General features: G+C 36.3%; 1 protein-coding gene across 4 annotated transcripts; it reads right to left on the bottom strand.

Annotated features, from left to right (window-relative positions):
- Positions 1–206: 206 nt before the first annotated feature.
- Positions 207–14,415, bottom strand: ics (ras suppressor protein 1). 4 transcript variants are annotated; one of them, XM_067765613.1, is made up of 4 exons: positions 14,259–14,415; positions 11,616–11,915; positions 629–1,250; positions 207–562 (listed from the first exon to the last, which is right to left on the bottom strand). In XM_067765613.1, the coding sequence occupies exons 2-4, from the start codon at positions 11,752–11,754 to the stop codon at positions 475–477; spliced, it is 849 nt and encodes a 282-aa protein (XP_067621714.1). In that variant the 5' UTR covers positions 11,755–11,915; positions 14,259–14,415; the 3' UTR covers positions 207–474. The 4 variants fall into 4 exon arrangements, with proteins under 4 accessions (XP_067621714.1, XP_067621713.1, XP_067621715.1 ...); XM_067765612.1 differs by having other exon boundaries at positions 11,616–11,958; positions 14,259–14,411; XM_067765614.1 differs by having other exon boundaries at positions 11,616–11,872; positions 14,259–14,408.
- Between the last annotated feature and the right edge of the window lie 5,415 nt (positions 14,416–19,830).

Here is a 19,830-nt window from a genome sequence, read left to right as displayed (position 1 = left end):
GAACTTTGCTTTAGACAGATGAATATATTTCCGAACATGTCCGGGAGGGTCCTTGATTTGGTATTTGTTGATGATGCATCAAACTTCACTCTTAGGAAGAGTGAACCTCTTACTGTACCTGAAGACCCTTACCATCCTTCCCTGGAAATAGTTTACGAATTGAAAAAAAGCTCTCGGAGTTGCATTACCACTGTATACGACTCTAGTTTTAGATTTGAATTCGCAAAGGCTAATTTTAATAAACTTAACCAAATTTTATCTACAGGATAATACGAGTAATTTTTTAATAATGAAATATTGACTTAATATTAGTTAAAAAAATCATATAAGAAATTAGTACAGACAGAATATATGCAAAAAATATTTAGTGTTAATACAAGTCATAAAAATTCATTTTGCTTATTTAACGCAAAGGCACAATAGTGTGGGAATTTGAAAGCAATAAAATCGCTAGCATTCTCCAGCTGACTAAACCTAAGCACGCACACGTGAAGCTTTTTTGCTCTTATCAGCTTTGGGTGGCGGTGGTCCACGTTCGCTTTTTATGTGACGATTGTACAGGCTGAAAAGATAAAAAAAAAAAAAATTCAATCAAATGCTGAAATTTCACGAAAGCAGCATTACTCACATTTTGTATGTTTCCGTTTTAATATACTCGATGACGTGACTAATACCAAGCAAATATTGTTCCTGAATCGGTACAACCCATGGGTTCTCTTCCATTTTCATCACTGATTTGCTGCCCAATAAATCCAGATAGCCCACTTCGGGTGGCAAAACTTGTAGCCGATTGTTTTGTATATGCAGTTCACGCAAACGTACCAGTTCGCCAATTTCACGTGGCAAGTCAAGTAAATCGTTATCACGTAAACCGAGTATTTGTAAGTTCTTTAAATTACCCAATTCTTTAGGAATATGCTCGAAATCATTGTCGCCCAAGTAAAGTGCTCTTAATGTTTCAATCATAAAGAAATTTCCAGGCAGCACAGTCTCATTGAGATTATTGTATGATAGATCGAGCACCTCCAATACGGGAAATGCGCCAAAGCCACGTGGCAGGCTGTCCAAGCGATTTAGGGAGACATTTAATATGCGCAACTTTGGCATCGATGACAATGAAACCGGCAGTTCACGTAAACCATTGTTGGATAAATTCAATATTTCCAAATTAAGTAGATTGGCTATGCCGGGACTGATCATGGTGATCTTGTTATGGCTCAACGTAAGTCGTGTGATGTTGGACATGTTGACTAGAAAAGAGCAAAAAGCAAAACTGATAAGTATATTCATTGCAAACTTTTTGTAAATAGAGAAATATTTTGTTAGAAAATTGAATCCGTGTTTTCAGTAAAATTTATTTACCGCTTAAAACAGCTCTTGCATTTAAAAACCAATACTTGATCTATCCGCGGCGAATGCTGTTTATATAGCAGGCGAGTCTCTAGCGACCCCAAGTTCCATACGGAAGAAGGGAATTGGATGACCTGAAAGGCTCAACGTGGTCACCTCATATTGTAGCTGAGAGGGTCGTGCTTGTAGCTTAATGGTGCTATTTTATGGAGCTTGTAGGATCAATAACGTGCAAAGGACAATCAACACCGATAAAACTCCCCAAAACCTACGGGGAGTCTCATTGCTACAGCGAGTGTAAAAGTTTACGTGGGTACCTGTCATAGATGACCCAACCCAACGGTGTATTTAAACACGGATCAATATCCGTTGATAACCGGCCTAAAAAGTTGGTACCATTGGGTTGAAGTTGGGTGTTCAAATCAACCAGCCTTGGTGAGGTCGGTGGCTAACTATATCCCGCCGTTCCATTTCTAGGAAGATGGAACCCGGTTGCTCGGCAACTCCACCGCGAGCCAAGAAAGATACTGAATTTCCCTGGGCTGCACCCGCAAGGAAAAACTTTACTGTCTACTCAGAGCAAGTCAACTGTTAGGGGTGAAACCACAGTCCCCGAGATTCTCCCACAAGGGACACGAACCCAAGGACAGGAGATAACACCTGAGTACAAGCCTCACGCGATGTATTGTATCAGGTCACAACTGGTTATACGTGCTCCCCGCGAGTATAGTTTTTAACGTGGTAGGGTCGCGCAAGTGATACGCCGCGTCCACACTGCTCCCTTTCGAGTAAATACACTTTACTCATGGATTGGTTAGCCAAGGTATTATAATCGCCTATTACGATCGGTATACATACCGGGGGTGAATTCCTGGCCTCTACACCCCAGAGGGATCGCATCGCTACAAGAAGAGGAACTCCTTCATGGAAATTTTCTTAGAACTCTGTATGTTGCGAAGCTAAAGAGTTTTATTAACGAATGAGCCCCAGATACAAAAAATTGACAAATCTAGGTTTTGAGCTACATAGTGTACATATAGTATGTTAGCACCAAAAAATAAAAATGAGTATTTACCCATTGCTTCAAAGGAACTTTTACCGGCAATCATAGAAAGTTGCCAATTTGAACAGAAAAGGGTCATAGTTTCTTGTTTCGCTGAAACTTGATAAAAATGGCTCGTGTTGAGTAGATATACTCCGCAAACCGAACATAATTTAAATTCATCCTAGATTTGCTGGATAGTTAGTATTTTAATATTTTACAGTGTTTGATCAAAGTTGGGTAATGGTGCCTTTATTCTCTTAAGAGTAGTTACCATGAGCAGGTGTTACATTGATCCCGAAAACTTTCTATTTCTTTATTGCAACTATAACTCATTTTGGGAGCGACCACTGATACATCTGAGCGGAAGTTCAATAATTTTAAAGCAATCAACGGGCATAGTGGTGGTGTTGGTTTTGTGATAGCAAGAGAAATACATGCGTTATTTATAACCGTTGTCGTGGTGCGAAGAGAGAGACCTAGCTAAAATAAGGACACGTCAGGCCGAACGGTGTGGGTGCATGCAGTTTCACGTGTAATGGTGACATGCTAACCAACGTACAGAACATGCTTAAGTTATGGAGGAAACATTTCTCAATGCAGCTGAATAGTGAAGGAAACAACCAACACAATAATTTAATCCCTGGTAACTTGAACTTGATAGAGTACTACCTAATCCATAAGAGGGATGGTCGCGAAACCGCTCAAATCTAGAAAATCTAAAATTGAACAAGCTTTTACCAAATATATATGCCAAATCGAAGGGGAAGACCCAAGATAATACGCAACCACTATCTCTTTGGCGTCTTTTCAAAGCAGACAAGCTGGATATAGAGACGATAACTAGACGCCTTGTTGTGAACGACGAAAAGGCGAAGTACCAGCTGTCCTTAAGGAAAGAATCAGCGCATTCGCTCCTTGACAGATCCGTCTTTCTTGAGGAATATAAATTTGGGACTGCAAAAGCCTTATTCCATAAGGGAACCAACACAAACCGTGTACGGCTAGAACTCCTGCAGAGTAGAGCTGGATTCGATCCGATTTTTTTAAGAATCGATCTTTTCGATTAAATCGAACCAAACAAAGTTCATTTAAATTTTGCTTATTCTTTGTAACAATGTACTTGCTTATGTACTTAACCATTTCACACGATTTTTCGCGGCAAATAAATCTGGACAGTTTCTCTCTCGTTTCGTTGCCTACAGACAAAATTGGAATCATCAAGGAATGCCACATGGGTCTTCACTTGAAACTTTCATCGGAGTGAGATAATTAGTATAGTCTTTGCCGAAATGTCATACTTTTTGCGCCTTTTTGAATCTTTTATTTCAAAATGTAGGGAAACCAACCTTTGGAACATAGACCAATACACTTTCTTCTTCAATACTCGCTTCGTTTACGATATTAGAATCGATCTATGTTCAGCGTCATATAAAAAAGAAGTATTTATTACATACGTAAGGTAACATGTTCTCAGTATACGTTTGCAGCTTTTTAACCAATGAGGTATACGGAACTTTCAATTGACAACATATGGCAATTTGTATAATGGTTTGCGTAGTTTCAGCTAAAAACTTTAAAGAAGTATTTTCTTAGCTTATTGAAAATAAAAAGGAATAAGGAATTTAATTGACGAAATTTCATAAAAATTGCCACTTCTGTTTTCGTGTTTGCTGCTGTCTATGTTATAAAATGTATTGATTTTATATATTTGTTAAAAGTGTGTTTCTTAATGTTACTCGTTAAGGCAAAACGTACCGAGGATCCAAGCATTGTGTAAAAGATCTGAAACCGTTATCTTCGACAATCCTAAAGGGTTGCATATCTGTGGCAATCATTCTAATCAAAGCACAATTCAGTTGTTTTTTTCGCTCATCTACACCCTGAGACTTCTTTATGTTGTTGTTATTAGGTTCAAAAAAGGATTCTATAAGAGCTGTTGATGAAGACATTTCCATCAACGTTGGATGTGACCGCTTCAAGTGATTTAAGAAATTGGTTGTATTGCCACCTGTTTTGCATTTTTTTCCGTACGATTTGCATTCCGCAGAATGGCCCTGCACTTGACTAAAATACTTCCAGACAACAGATCTGCGAATCTTTGGATTTCTTATAAGATTGAATTCCCCTTCAGTCACTTTAAATTGGCTTACCAGAATCTAAAACTGTGGTATTAATTTCGTACTGAACACAATATCATACCTAAAAATAGAAAAACACATATTCAATATATTGCTTACCAGAAGTGCGAAGAAATTTCTTCATCTTTCTCCTTTCTCTCGAAGACACCAACACAATAAAGCTAAATTTATAATAAAATAATTTAAAAAAATTGTTATGTCAAACGGTTTTATTGAAAACAATACTTACATGAAATAATCATAATACTAAAAGCTAGAAAATAATTAGATAGGTCCTAGGTACTAGTCATCACACCCCTCATCAATCTAGGGCCTTGATCAGACAATTAAATAAAAGCGTTGGGCGCTCGAAACGACTAAAATTTAAGCGCCCATACTTGCTGATGATGATTATTCTAACATAATTATATATAGACTATGAGTTTATTCCCTACCGTCATACTAGATCAATGTGCAGAAAATTAAAAAAATCGACTGGCTCCCAAACTGCAAAACAACTTATATGTACGCTATGAATGACAACAGAGAGCGAATATTTCCGACACATACATACTACCACCATTCTCATAGATACACACATCCAAATACCATTCATATAGCAAAAACTAGTAAATTCATTCATTTATTTTCAGTGTTGCCGTGAGGCAGAATTATTAAAATAAACTAAAAAGAGGGAGGCTATTATGCTGGGCCTGTATCGTGTTATACGATCAGGTATCGAAATCCAAATTCATTCATACGACAAACATGAAACTGTAAATATTTTCATAAAAATTTGTGCGTGATAAGAACTTACTAAATTCTTCTAATTGAAGAAACAGTTTTATGAGACGATATTGAGATTTTTCGAAGAAAATCTTGCATGAATAATCTATTTCTAAGCTGCCACAAATATAAAACCTTATAGCTGTCAAAATAAGAGAGGTGTTATTTTATTTATAAAATCATATGTATTAGGGATATTACTCTAGTCTTCCTATCCTATGGGTTTTGAAATATGGTAAATTGAAAACAAACAAGTAAGGATGGGACTGTCTTCGGCTATGCCGAAGACTTCATACCTTTCATGAATGGGGCTGAACAATAATCTTATCCAGTTCGTAATCTCCGAATAATCGGACGTATAAGATAAGAAATATCTAGTGAACAGATCTACATACCTAAACGATTTTTAAGATAAATACAAAATAAAAAATAGGTAGGTACTTTGTGTGAGGATGCAAAGTTTCAGGTTTTTTGTGGTCTGCGTGTAAAAACTATGACTACGAATCACGTATTTCAACAATATATGACGTAGACGTAACTATTTGATGAAATGTTTTGAATTTTGAAGCTTCTAGCCGTAAAAAAGGGGCAAAAAAATACAGTTTATATGGGGTATATAATATATGTACCACCGATCTCTATGATTTTTTCAGACAACAATATATGCTATATACGTAAGCATTTGCTGAAATTTGAAGCTTCTAGCTGTTAAAACGGGGCAGAAATTGCGCAAAGTTTCTTATCTGAACAATCGGTTGTATGAGATATATACTATATATATCACCGATCTCAATGATTTTTTCAGACAACAATATATACTATACACGTAAGCATTTGGTGAAATTTGAAGCTTATAGCTGTTAAAATGGAGTAGAAATTGGCAAAGTTTCTTATCTGAACAATCGGTTGTGGGGGATATATACTATATATATGACCGATCTCATCAATTTTTTCAGGCAACAATATGTGCAATATACGAAAGTATATGGTGAAGTTTCAATCTGTTAAATTGAGTAAGATATTACAAAAATCCTCTTTTTTCTGAAAAATCGGTTGTATGGAGGATATATGCTATAGTGGTCCGATCCGGCCGGTTCCGACAAATGTCTAATCGGACACCCAAATACACCTGCTCACCAAATTTTATCAAGATATCTCAAAAATTGAGGGACTAGTTTGCATACAAACAGACAGACGGACAGACATACAGACGGACATGGCTAAATCCACTCAGCTCTTCATTCTGATTATTTCGGTATACTTAATGGTGGGTCTATCTATTTTCCTTTAAGGACTTACAGTTTTGGGTTTCGTGACGAAATTAATATACCATTACATTTTCATGAAAGGTATAAAAATTATTGGCTTTTAAAGTTTCACTAAAAGATTGATATAATACAATTCCTTGCAAAACTATTAATTTTGGACTTTAAATATATTTGGATCAATATACAAATTATTTTCGGATTTTTATTAATTTTGTCCGATAGAACTAGTTAAACTCGGACTTTTAAAAATAGGCGTAGCATAACCTGATTAAAGTTCACTTGGTCTTACTTATGACTATCAATAGAAATTTGACGCGTCCAACGCTTTTATTTAATTGTCTGATCAACGCCATAGATTGATGAAGAGTGTGATGACTAGTACCTAGGACCTACCTAATTATTTTCTAGCTTTTAGTATTATTATTATTTAATGTAAGTAATGCGGCCACCGTGGTGTGATGGTAGCGTGCTCCGCCTACCACACCGGATGCCCTGGGTTCAAACCCCGTGCAAAGCAACGTCAAAAATTTTAGAAATAAGGTTTTTCTATTAGAAGAAAATTTTTCTAAGCGGGGTTGCCCCTCGGCAGTGTTTGGCAAGCGCTCCGGGTGTATTTCTGCCATGAAAAGCTCTCAGTGAAAACTCATCTGCCTTGTAGATGCCGTTCGGAGTCGGCATAAAATCATGTAGGTCCCGTCCGGCCAATTTGTAGGGAAAATCAAGAGGAGCACGACGCAAATTGGAAGAGAAGCTCGGCCTTAGATCTCTTCGGAGGTTATCGCGCCTTACATTTATTTTTTTTTTTTAAGTATTCTTTTTAATAAAACCGTTTAACTTAAAATTTTTTTAAATTATTCTATTTTCAAGATTTTAGTCTTTATTTAATTGCTTTTATTTCTCATTCTATTTAGTTCATTTAGTGACTCATTGTTACAAGGACACTTTCCTGACAATTTCTTACAATCTAGGTCACATAATCCTTCCAAAGACTCTACTCTACTCGGCGCCACGTATGCTTGCCCCTCCTCCAACTCCAAAATATTGTAAAGAATTTACTGCAAATCCTCTTATTTGCAAACTTTCTGTTAAGTTCGAATCACTAAACTGTTGAATAAATAGCTCCACTATTCAATAATGCAAAATGGTTTTTATTAAAGTACTTCACAATAACACTAAAACTGATTTTCAAAATAATACTGCTATTGCTCGCTAGATAGCGTCTTAAATCCAACTGGTTATTGCGCCTCTACTCTTGCTGCCTTTTATACTCTCTGATTTCCTCGTTCGCCTCTTCTAGGCGCTTCCATTTCCAGAATCTACTAGTTGGCCATCAGCTATCAAATTTCTCAGCTGTAACTACAGATGCACGATTTTATAGCTTCTCTCTTTGCATACTTTCGGGAGTATCTCAGATATATGCATGTGGTTGTGCGTTGCTTCTCTGCTGCGTGTACGTACATATGTGGTCTACACATAATGATTGATTCGTTTATGTAGATACAAGTGACTGTCTGCTTTATTTTTGTTGTGACTTCATTTACTTAGCATCAGACTAGGGATGTGAGTATCATTTAGTGTCACTAATATTCGTCACAATATTTTGACTTCACTTCTACCGGACTGTATGGGATATTTGTTCCAAATGTGAGCCAAATCGGACCACAAATACGATTTTTGGAAATATTTCGATCTATGAGCCACCTATCGCAGTTTTTTTTTTAATATTATTGCATTGTCATCGGGTTCTGAACTATATTCCAAGTTTCAAGCTTGTAACTTATCGGGAAGTTACTTAAATTTTAATTACAAAATTCGTTCACAACGGCCGGCCCACATTGGGGACGAACTTTTCAAAACCACCTACATATCACAAATATTAACCGATTTCAACAATTTTTTTACAGAAATTTTTTTAATTGAATTCTGAAGAGACCCATATCGTCCGATTTTTTAAATTAATTAATTTAAACAATTTGTTGCAAAATTACCTCTTTTTGCAGAACTTTATATAATATATATTTGTGTAATCTTTTCGTGACCATAAAGTTTTTACGCAATACCTAATCGAGTGAAATTAAAGAGATCAGAGGCATTACAAATTTGAGATTTGATTTTAATTTTACAAAATTCATTTGTTTAAACAATTGGTTGAACAAATTCTGCAAATTTTTTTTGGTACAAAATAAGTGACAAATTAAAATTTTATGGAAAAAGTGTGTTCGAAAAAGTAGTTTCGTTTTTTTTTTTTTTTTTAAATATAATTAGTTATAAACAAATTATTAAACAAATAGTTTTGCAATTTTAACAAACCACTAAACATCTGTACGAAAAGAAATAATAATATACCCATAAAATATATACTGACTAAGGGGATTTATGATTTATTGAATTCAAATGTTACTAACAGATTTGCAAAATGAATTTGTTTAAATGAATTAACAATTTATTTACATAAATTTTACAAAAATTAACTTTTTTAGCATATTAATGCCAAATTTACATTTTACGGAAAAAGTAAGTTTTAAAGGAAAAGTTTTAAAGTACTTTGACCTTAATAAAATATTTTTAGAACATTCTTTAAATAATGAAGAAATATTTCAATTTAGTTTAATTTGAAACAAGTTTATTCATTTTTTTTACTATTTAAGTTTGTTAAAATGTGAATAACCGCTACTTTGTTTTTTCTTTGAGGTTGGAGCCAACATTTGGTTTTAACAAAATATTTTTACAACAGATTTAAGTTATATGCATGAAAATAATGTAGGTATTTGGTATATATTTTTTTAGGTTAAGCTGGAAATAAGCTTCATCTAGTGACTCTAAATTTGAGTTCTTTGGGTCAAGATACAGGATAGAAAGTAAATGCGTGGTCGATTATGAATTTCTTTTGTATGTTTATACAATGCGCAAGATTTTAAGCAAAAATTAATTTGATTTTAACGAGTTTTTTTAAATTTTTTTAGAGTAGATTTATTTGAAAATCCGATAATTTTGAGTGCGAGTTCGAATTTAGCGGGTCAAATCATAAATTTTCTCTTTTATTCATTGAGCAATACATCTTTAGCAGCCTCATCCAAAATTTCAGATTATCAATACCTACTATCTCTTAAAGTGTGTATCATTCTCTTAAGTATTGAGCAAAAATTGTATGTCACGAAAGTGATACATAAATACGTATTATAATATAAAGTTCTGCAAAAAATAGGCTATTTTGCAACAAATTGTTTAATAAACAAATTAATTTGAAGGACCAAGCAATGTGAGTCGCTTCAGAATTCAACGAATTACGAAAATTTCTGTGTAAACATTGTTGCAATCGGTTGATTTTTCGAACCTGTAAGTGGTTTTGAATGAAATTAGTGCTTAATCCCCAATGTGTGTCAAGTCAAGCTAAATAAAACCGTTTAAAAACAAAGCTAATGAAAAGCAAAAAAATGTACCAACTACCTACACAAGAAATTTTTTTAAACATCTGTGTACTTTGATACATAGTATTTCCGATTTATGAGCCGTGCATCCAATGACTTAATATATTTTGAAAATGATAATGTATCGACTATTGGAAACAATTTTTGTGGGTATTGGTAATATAATAGGTGTCTATACCTTTATATACTAACTTTATTACTGGAAACAAAAATACCAAAATACGGATTGGGAAAATTGTTTATCCCATTGAAAATGGAGTTAACCATAGTATGCCCTGAACGGTCCATATGCATAAATGATTGTGTACCAAAAATATCAACCCTGGCCATAATAATAGCAACAAGTAGCAACCCCTAGCGCAGGCATATGAAAGTATTTATGACTGTGTTTAGGTACATATGTACATATGTACGAATGTTACATTTGTGGATTTACGGAAAAACATTATCAAACCGAAAGATTTATTTTAAGATGCCTATTGAGAAGCTAACTATCTTTACGTTTATTTTTGTTTAATGTATTTTTAAACGCACTCAACCATAAATACATACATATCTATGTATGCATGTAATCATCATTGTCGGGCTGCGTATGGATCTACAATTACCCCTGCAAAAAGTGCGATTAGTCTAGGATGAATCTGGGAGGAGTCGCAAAGTAGTGTGCGACCAATGCCAGTTTTGCACTCTTTGTATGCGTTGAACTGTTTCTTTTTGTTTGAGCATGTTCTATGAAGAGACAAATTGTCCCCTTTTATACCCGAACGGGAACGATAGGACCAATCATCTTTGTACCCATATGGGAACGAATGAAGACTAATCCCTTTTCTCATCAAAACGTGTTAGTTTTCGTATGGTATGAGGTTATGTACATTTTAAACGCAATATTTAAACCTTAAAAAGACTGCTAAATACCATCTAAGTAAACAAATTATTAAGTCGCCAACTCATTCCGAAAGATGTGGGTCGACGATAGTGGAACATATGGCCCATGTCATTTAGGTTCGGTATAAGGCTAAGTATTTTTCTTAAATAGCTCGAATCAATCACCAGTAATCTTTTTATTTTACGCACTTCGCTGCCGTTTTGTTTCTGTACTGTTTTTAAATTAAGCTACATAGCTTGCAAACTGACTAACCCCAAATGTACCAAAAAGGTACTAGAGGTGTCCATTATGTACCAATGTAGACAAAGAGATCTATTGGAGGCCACTCTCTTTAGGAACTAATCGCACGATTTTTTTGCAGGGTAGGTATTCTTGTACATATGTATGTATGTATGCATCTCTTTGATAATGAAAACGCCTTACATTCACAGCTGTTTCGATGACTTCATATGTAAAATGGTTCTTATTATATTATTTTAGTATCCGGTTTTGTTGCCATATTACAGTTTAAAACTAATCAAAATAGTCATAATTCCAAGCACTAGTATCATATCATTCATACACACTTTTACTATGATTCGATTCTTTACTTCCACCAGAAATAATTTAGTGTGGACAGCAAAGTTTGGGAGCCATTGCTATTCATTCATTATACAATTTTCTTAAGCAACAAGCACATACTTTTATTTTGTTAGTTGATTGCTTTATTGCACAAATATATATATTTTCACTTACACAATCCCGGTAACTCCTCGAAGGAGCTGATTCCTTTGTCGACCAAATCGAGCTCACGGTTCTGGGTCTCGCGCGCCTCGTCCAACACTTTCTTTGCCTTCGACATTTTTGCGGTGACTGGTAGACACGATTGACTCATTTTGGTTGTTGGCTGATGTTTCAAAATATTTGTGTGATGTTCTTTGAGAGTTTTTAGTTTTCACAGATAATTAATTTGAGTGAGTTAATTTTGGCTCTCTTTGTTTTGATTTGGTCTTCTGGATTTTGTTTAGTTATACTTTAGTTTGTTTATATATATTTCTATCAAAATGTAAAAAAGGTTTCGATTGCGTACACTTTATTTCTAAAAAGTTACGTTGAGAATTAAAAGAAGATTTCCCAAATTAATTACTAAGCCATAATAAGGAACCTAATTGCCTATCCTTTGCCTTTCAAAGATAGCTCAAGTTTTTCCGCACTTATTTCCAACATAAACACGCATAAGTACCTACATATTTTCGCTGCTCAGGGTTAATAGGGGAACTCATGTAAACTTATAAATACCTTATAAAGTGTGGAAACGTATAAATTTATCTAGTTCGTAAACGAGCTGTCAAATTTTGTTTGAAAAATCATTTACACAATTTGTATAAATTTACGCGCACATTTCATTGTGTAAACGCGGTCAACTCAAAGGAATGCAACCTTGCAGACATTACAGCAGGCATTTTCATCAGAAATCTTCAACATCAGCAATTCATTTACAAGTATATCTTAGTAAAGCCGTTTTAGTTTTGATTTTTCACTTAATCTTGGCATTTTTAAATTTGTATAACAGTCAAAAAACTTTGTTTTGCCAATAATACATCTGATAAACAATTAAGTTTATCAAGAATATTACTAGGCGCGTTCATATAACAGCGTGTGTAAATGGATTGGCGGCCACCGTGGTGTGATGGTAGCGTGCTCCGCCTACCACACCGGATGCCCTGTGTTCAAACCACCGGGTGTATTTCTGCCATGAAAAGCTCTCAGTGTAAACTCATCTGCCTTGCAGATGCCGTTCGGAGTCGGCATAAAACATGTAGGTCCCGTCCGGCCAATTTGTAGGGAACATCAAGAGGAGCACGACGCAAATTGGAAGAGAAGCTCGGCCTTAGATCTCTTCGGAGATTATCGCGCCTTACATTTATTTTTTTTAACTATACAAGAATATCTAAATTTAAACGAATCGGCAATTTCTTTATCTACTGGCGTTATTTACCTTTTGAAAATTACATTTTTTTGCAAAATGGCTATAATAAAAAAAGCGTAGGAATTCTGGTTCTGTGAAACGATGAAGTGAAACAAAATTTGTATACATTTCAATCAGTTTTTGTTTGAATGTTATACGATCAAGTGTCAAAAACCATTCTCACTGAAATGATACATATGAAAATGTCACGCTAATTATAATAACTATAATAAATTATGAATCTAATGTATACTCTTTCCCCCGACTAGTGATATAAAAAAGTAAATTAATTAAGATTTGGTCATAACATTTGCTAAAGTTTCATGCCCTTGTTAGGCCGAGCTTTAAAGCCCTATCACATAAGCAGTTTTTCATATAGATGCGTTTAACATCATCTTATGCATTATGAGTAGATTGCACGTATTTTTATGGAGAACGGCAGATCGAGCGACACTAACGCCATCTGACATGAGAAAGTAGCCTACTTCCATCTTTTGTTGCAAGCAAAGCATAAGAAGAAGAATTTGGCATTCGTTCTGGCTAAGGGGGATTTCACACTTTGCAAGTGAAATTATTTTTCCCACTTGTTCTTACTTTTCTAAAATGTTTCACAGTTAAAAACTGAAATTTAACAAATGAGTAGAACACAAAATATGTTGGCAAGTATTTTGCTTGTATAGTAGACTGGGTCAATAAATCGACCGATATCGCGCCATCGATTTTTCGATATGATTTGGGCTCAGGAAAAAAAGTTCCACTACGTATACCCAAAAAAATAAATTTTCGAGCCTGCGAAATTTCATTTTTTTGACTTTTTTTCGACTTTGATATTTAAGTTTTTTTTCATGACCTACTGGGTGAATGGGCAAGGTAAAATAAACTTCAATTGGCAATTTTGAAGTCCCTTTACAAACGCAACATTTTGGTCTAGATGGCGATGTTACTAGAATGCATAAAATGGCGTTGAACTCATCTGTATGAAAAGCTTCACTGTGGCTCGGTCATTAGATTCAGCGAATTAGATGATTCGGTAGGGCTCTATACGCGATATTGCACCTTCATTAATGATATGCCTTCATAAGTATGTAAGTTTTGTATTGATCACAAACATAAATGTAGAATTAGTCACTTATGTCGCACGATACAGATTTCTGTTTCACAAGTTTTATACAATTAATTTTATTTTTTGGCATCACAACGGTATATACAGCGTATGGATAATGTGATACACACATACATATGTATATATCCATATATTTTGTACTATATATGCACGTTTATATATATACACTTTTCAGAAGTATATTTTTTATTTCGTTAAGCAAAAAAGCCAAAATGTAGATTTCGAACTAAATTTCAGTTGCACAAGATTTTCATTCACAGGTAGTTGTTGTTACACTTTTTTTTGCGACAATTTGATTAATTTTTACCTTCGCATAACACATAGCCACTACCTATTATTAAACTTTCTTAACTTTTTTTTTTTATATCCATTAGATACTGCTATAATCAAATTAACTTTCTAAGTCGTTGGTTAAACGTCCACTCCGATCAATAAATCAACGCAAACTACACGCATCGTTGGTTGACTTATACAATTTCTATAATTTATTTGCAAAAATAGCTGCGACATCGAAATCCATAAGTCAGCGGGTTGATCGGGCAGGCAGTACATCATATAACAACGCCCACCTCTTCTAGAACAACAAAGGCAACATCAGCAACTAGCAGCATGTCAGATTCGCCTAGTCACAGATACTTTTACTTTGCTCCTCACCGCTATGTTGTTCGTTTGCCATCTAGTCTGGCTAGTTGCAAGCAGGTAATATTGCTGTTTGTTGTTGCTGTTGTTGTTGCATTTAATCGACAAACGGATTGTCTTTTAATTTTATTTGACATCAACATAAATAAAATGGAGACAAAACTTGTTTGGCAACATTCACATAGTTTGACAGCCACTGTGAGAATTAACGATTTTACAGGTTGCTGCCGTTTTAGCTAAAACAAGAACCACCACAGTTTTAGGGCTATTGGATATAAAGAACGTACTAGAGAGGAACTTTTATTTAGGGGAAAGTAATTCATTTCATACATCGCTGCATTTAAACTCTGGATGTTATAGCGTTAATCGCTTAACGGTTATCAACTGTGAAAATGCCAAACCGCTCATAGCACTTTTGCAAAACCGCGTAAACGACATTTGATGAGTTACGCTCACAAGATACTCCTGGTAATAGGTCATATTCGTTAGTAACACGTATTCGATATTTCGGAAGTGAAATGCCAGATAAGGGCATTACTGCAAAACCGCTGATAAAGAGCAGCGTATTCGTCTATATAATTGATAGACAACATTGTGGTTACGGGCCGTTCGAGTATAATGGGACTGAGACTGGAAGAGGGACTAGGAATGAAGGACGGAGAAGATTGAAAAAACTCGAGAGAGAAAAAACAACGAGGGAAGGAGAAAGAGACTGGGAAAGAGATAGAGTAAACGAAGGCAGAGAGATAGAGATACATGGAGTGGGGGATGGGGAAGGAATGGGAGCTAGAAGAGCTAGAGGGAAGAGAAGCGATGGAAAAGATGAAGAGGGAGAAAAAGATGCAGGGAGAGGAGTTAATAAAGGGATAAAGAAAAGTGGAGCGAGGGGCCCTCCCCCTTGGTAAATATAACAAAATTAGAGCAGAACAACGTCTACCGGATCTGCTGGTACACATATAACACATACGCGCGACTGACTCGCAGTCACTCAATTCCACTATGAAAATTGCCTTCGGAAGCTATCCAGCCTAGTAAAAAATCCTGCTTCCTTCCCAAAAATTAAGCAGTTTGGTAAAGATATCGTTTCTATATTCAAGGTCTTCCTGTGGGAAGTCTGGGAGACTTTTGGTTAGGCGAGGTTAGCTTGCAGTAGTTTCCGCGGAGACACACATAGGTTAGTATTAGTTGGCCCGTTGTGATACCACAAAAATACAAACTTACTTCTTATCTCTTAGTGAGCTCCCAGATAGCGCTGGGCATTTGCAGGTGGGGTGATCCAGCGGTTCCTGCTCTTCGTCGTCTTTACAACTCCTGAAGTATTGTCGGTAGAGCACACCCAGCCTTTATGCATGAGTATCAATAAGGCAGCAACCGGTAAGTACTCCTACAAGTGTTTGTAGGCATCTGTCGTTGGCTTGACGGTGATGTACTCGTTCAGCATTAGCTTGTATGTCGAAAGGGTATACCTAGTTGGAAATAATCTGATTTGTCGTGCTCTGCCTAGCAAGTTTGTCTGCAATACAATTTCCCTCAATGCCACTGTGTCCCGGCACCCAATTGAGGCGTTTAAGTTACTTTTGGGCCATCTCCTGAAGAGATCCGCAACAGTTTCGTGTTAGCCCAGAATTGAATGAGTAAGTGTCGATAGCCAGTTTCCATAGCTCACACTACAATGGTCAGGTAAACTGAAAGAGAGTTGGAGGTTGTTGTTTTATTAACGATGAAGACACTTCCAGAAGGTTTTGTGGAGTTTTATCGATGTTGATGGTCCTTTTCGGGATACAGATCCGTTACGTTCCGGTAACAAAGCACCATAAAAGTAACTAGCGCGAACATCTCGGGAACGATTAATGTGTCCAGATTTAACCTTCTAGGCCATACCCTCGTGCGCTCCCAGAAGGCTTTAGGTATTATTTCGTTGTCATTTCGGGATAAGTTTAGGGGCCAAATCGGGATGGTTGTAGGAACTGTAGCGATAATTTGAGGACTATTTTGTGGTTCTTCCAGACCCGATTTGTGATCTTTCTCTGATGATCATGATGACTATTTCGGGGTTCCCCGGGTGTAATTTGGGTATCCCTTTGGGGTAATTTCACCATGGTTTAGGAGACTATTTGGAGGTTATTTTGGTTTTATTTGGGAACTATTTGTTTGTTTTTACGGTGTCATTTCGAGGCCAATTTGCTATCATTTCCTGATGATCTTGGCGACTATTCTCCCGAGGTCATTTAGGGATCGCTTAGGGGTAGTTTCGGGATTGTGCCCGATGGTCTTGGGGATAATTCCATGAAGACCATTTCAGGGTTCTTCTAGGGTCATTTTCCGCATAATTTCGTGATGGGTTTGAAGACTATTTCGGGGCTCTTCCAGGTTCAATACGGGATCAACTTGTGGTAATTTCGTGATGATTTGGGGACCAGCTTCAAAATTGTTAGAAATATATTCGAAATAAAAATAATAAATTATGTGTGGTATAGAAATGCCCCTATTATTAATACTGAAAAATCCCAAAAATATTCCATAATATCCCTCAAAGGTTTAAATCATGAAAGTAACGGTAACTTATCCCTGAAACAAAATTCATTGGTAGTATGTTATTGGCTATTAAAACTTTCACTCCCTGGGTTATATTTAGTTTCTTGTCAGTCAAGCATGTCATCGTAAAAGCCGTCTGCATTTTTGCGATTCATCAGAAGGATTTAAATTCAGTCCAATATGCTATGAACAGAGTGATCCAGAAGCCAGGACGTATAAAAATATGATATTCATTATTTTGAGTTTTTAGAACTGTTTCGAGAAATCAGTGCCCAAAGCGGTATGAGACGTTGGAAGAGTATGGACGCATCCTTTATTTTCAGAGCTAAAGACATTTGCGATAACCACAAAAAGGTTCCCAACAATTTTAAAAAAATTTCGATTTTGACCATTTTTTGACTCTCTGATGTTATTGGAAAGATTTTCCGTCATCCCTTGTCAAATTTGGTCAATGTCTTTTTTTCTTCGCTGAAAGAGCCCATTGATTATTTATAGAGTCGTTATATGAAGCACCAGATTAAAATAAATTTCTAGAGTACTTTCAATATGGCAACAAAAGCATGTATGTTTGTATCTCAGAATCAACTTTGAGTTTCGAAACCGTCAAACTCCAACTAAAAAACTATTATCATTTCTATGAACACTTTATATATCTACACCCGCATGTGTAAGCTCATGTGGGTGTACTAATAAATTTGTAAAACATGCGGACATGCGACAGCAGCATAAAAGTGCCCAAAAACGTTTTGTTTGATAGACGATTGAAAATTACACCAACCAACGAATCGATTGCATAAAAATTTCCTACAACAAAGCAGATGTTGCCGCGTGTCATGCAAAAAGGATGTAACAATGAACATGAAAGCGCAACCACGCCGAAAGAATGCAGTATGAATAAAGGCGGAGGGTAGAGGAGGAGGAGTAGAGCATGCCGGATGGCCGGTGTAAGAATAGTTGACAAAATTTTACCACCTGTAACACCGCATGAACAAAATGCTTTCAGCTGTGGTCCGGTATGTAGACGTTCGTTGGTGTAAGGTTTATGGTTCCGGTGAAGTGCCAGCGAAGTGGCATATAATTTCTGCGACTTTGTTGTGGTATATGTGGTGTTACCAACGCCATCAACTAACACTTCCACATCTCATTCAAGCATAAATACCAACATGCACAGGAAACGTTGCTTCCTGGATTTGTTACGCTATTTGGTTGAACGACATTTAGCTTTGGTTTGAGTATTTTAAAGGCGGGTTTTCTCAAATAGATTTTAGTCGTGAAATTTGCCGAACAAAAGCAATTTTGTGTAGTGACCAATTCTAGGACCACATCAAAAACATGACTTCGATTTAAACCGGTAGAAATACAGGCATTCGGAAGATTACGCACGGCGGGAAAGTCATTAGGAATAGTTATTCACTTGTGATTGTTATTTTGCATGCTGTTCATGCATATCATGACATAATGACTTGAACTTGAGTCCAAGTAGAATCAGCGTAGCCACCGTGTTGGTGTCGGGCGTTTGTATTAAAACTCAATAAACATCCATTTAATGCATACAAATTCATCGCGCAGCTTTCTTTGTGTGGTCCAATGAAAAACGTATCGAAGTTCCAACAAATTTCCAAAATCTGCTTGAGAGATAATCAAAAGTAGATAGAAGTTGCATATGATCCACTAAGCAGGAAAAGCTTGAATAGAAGAGCGTAGTTGCAACATTTTTAAGATAATGTGCAAATTCCACGACATTAGACTCACGAATTGCTCATATCTCTAAAGAGAGAAGAGTTGAAATTCGCAATAGGCGCACTTACCGGACACTGTCTTCTGCCGTCCTATGATTATCAATTAGGCCTCGTCAGTCGAAGCAGATGTAGGAAGTGCCGGCTGCAGGAATTAATGCTTGAGCACGATCTGTGCTCGTGACCTGCGCTCGTGAGGTTAAAGCTCCAGTTACTAGCAGCGACATAGCTGCCAGATCTCGAGGCAACAATTAAGCTAGGTCCTAGAAAACTTCTGATATTTGCCAATAAGCCGAAGCTATTTTATGACATAAGTCCCAGTAGCAAATTGGGACATATTCAGTCTATATTCACGGGCATGCTTAACCTAATTACAATATAATGACACAAAGAAATGGGCCTTGCGGTAAATCATGACAAATTGAAGTTATTAGCGCCTTGGCAGGCACGTCACTATTGACGGATATAAATTCGTGACTTTGTCTTTTTGAGAACCAGCATTAATAGCAAAAAACAATGCCAGCTCAGAACTAAAGCGGAGAATAATTCTTAAAAAATCACGTTCTACAAGCCGCTCATAACACCTGTCAAAATGTATCGTTCGGAATCATGGACGGCGTCGATAGAAGATGAGATTGCATCTGAAGTGCTCGAGAGAAAAGTTCTCCGGAAGATTTATGGTACTGTCCATGATGCTGATGACGAGTACCGAAGGAGGTATAATGATGAGCTGCGTGAGCTGTAAGCAGATACGACAGTAGTGCAGCGAATCCAAAGACTTCGCTGACTAGGTCATGTTATGCGAATGGACGAAGACGCTACAGACAAAGAAGAATTTCAGTCAACTCCGCAGTTTGGAAGCAGAAGAAGGGCTGATCATCACTGAGTTGGGACAGGTGGATGTAAGAAGACTTGACCTTCCTTGGTGCTCTCAATTGGCGTCAATAAAGAATTCCATTGTTTCCACAT

Source organism: Eurosta solidaginis, chromosome 2 (genome assembly GCF_040869045.1).
Source record: "Eurosta solidaginis isolate ZX-2024a chromosome 2, ASM4086904v1, whole genome shotgun sequence".
In the NCBI taxonomy this organism is placed as follows: domain Eukaryota; kingdom Metazoa; phylum Arthropoda; class Insecta; order Diptera; family Tephritidae; genus Eurosta; species Eurosta solidaginis.
Note: the sequence above shows the minus strand (reverse complement) of the source record. Positions and strands in the feature narration are given on the sequence as shown.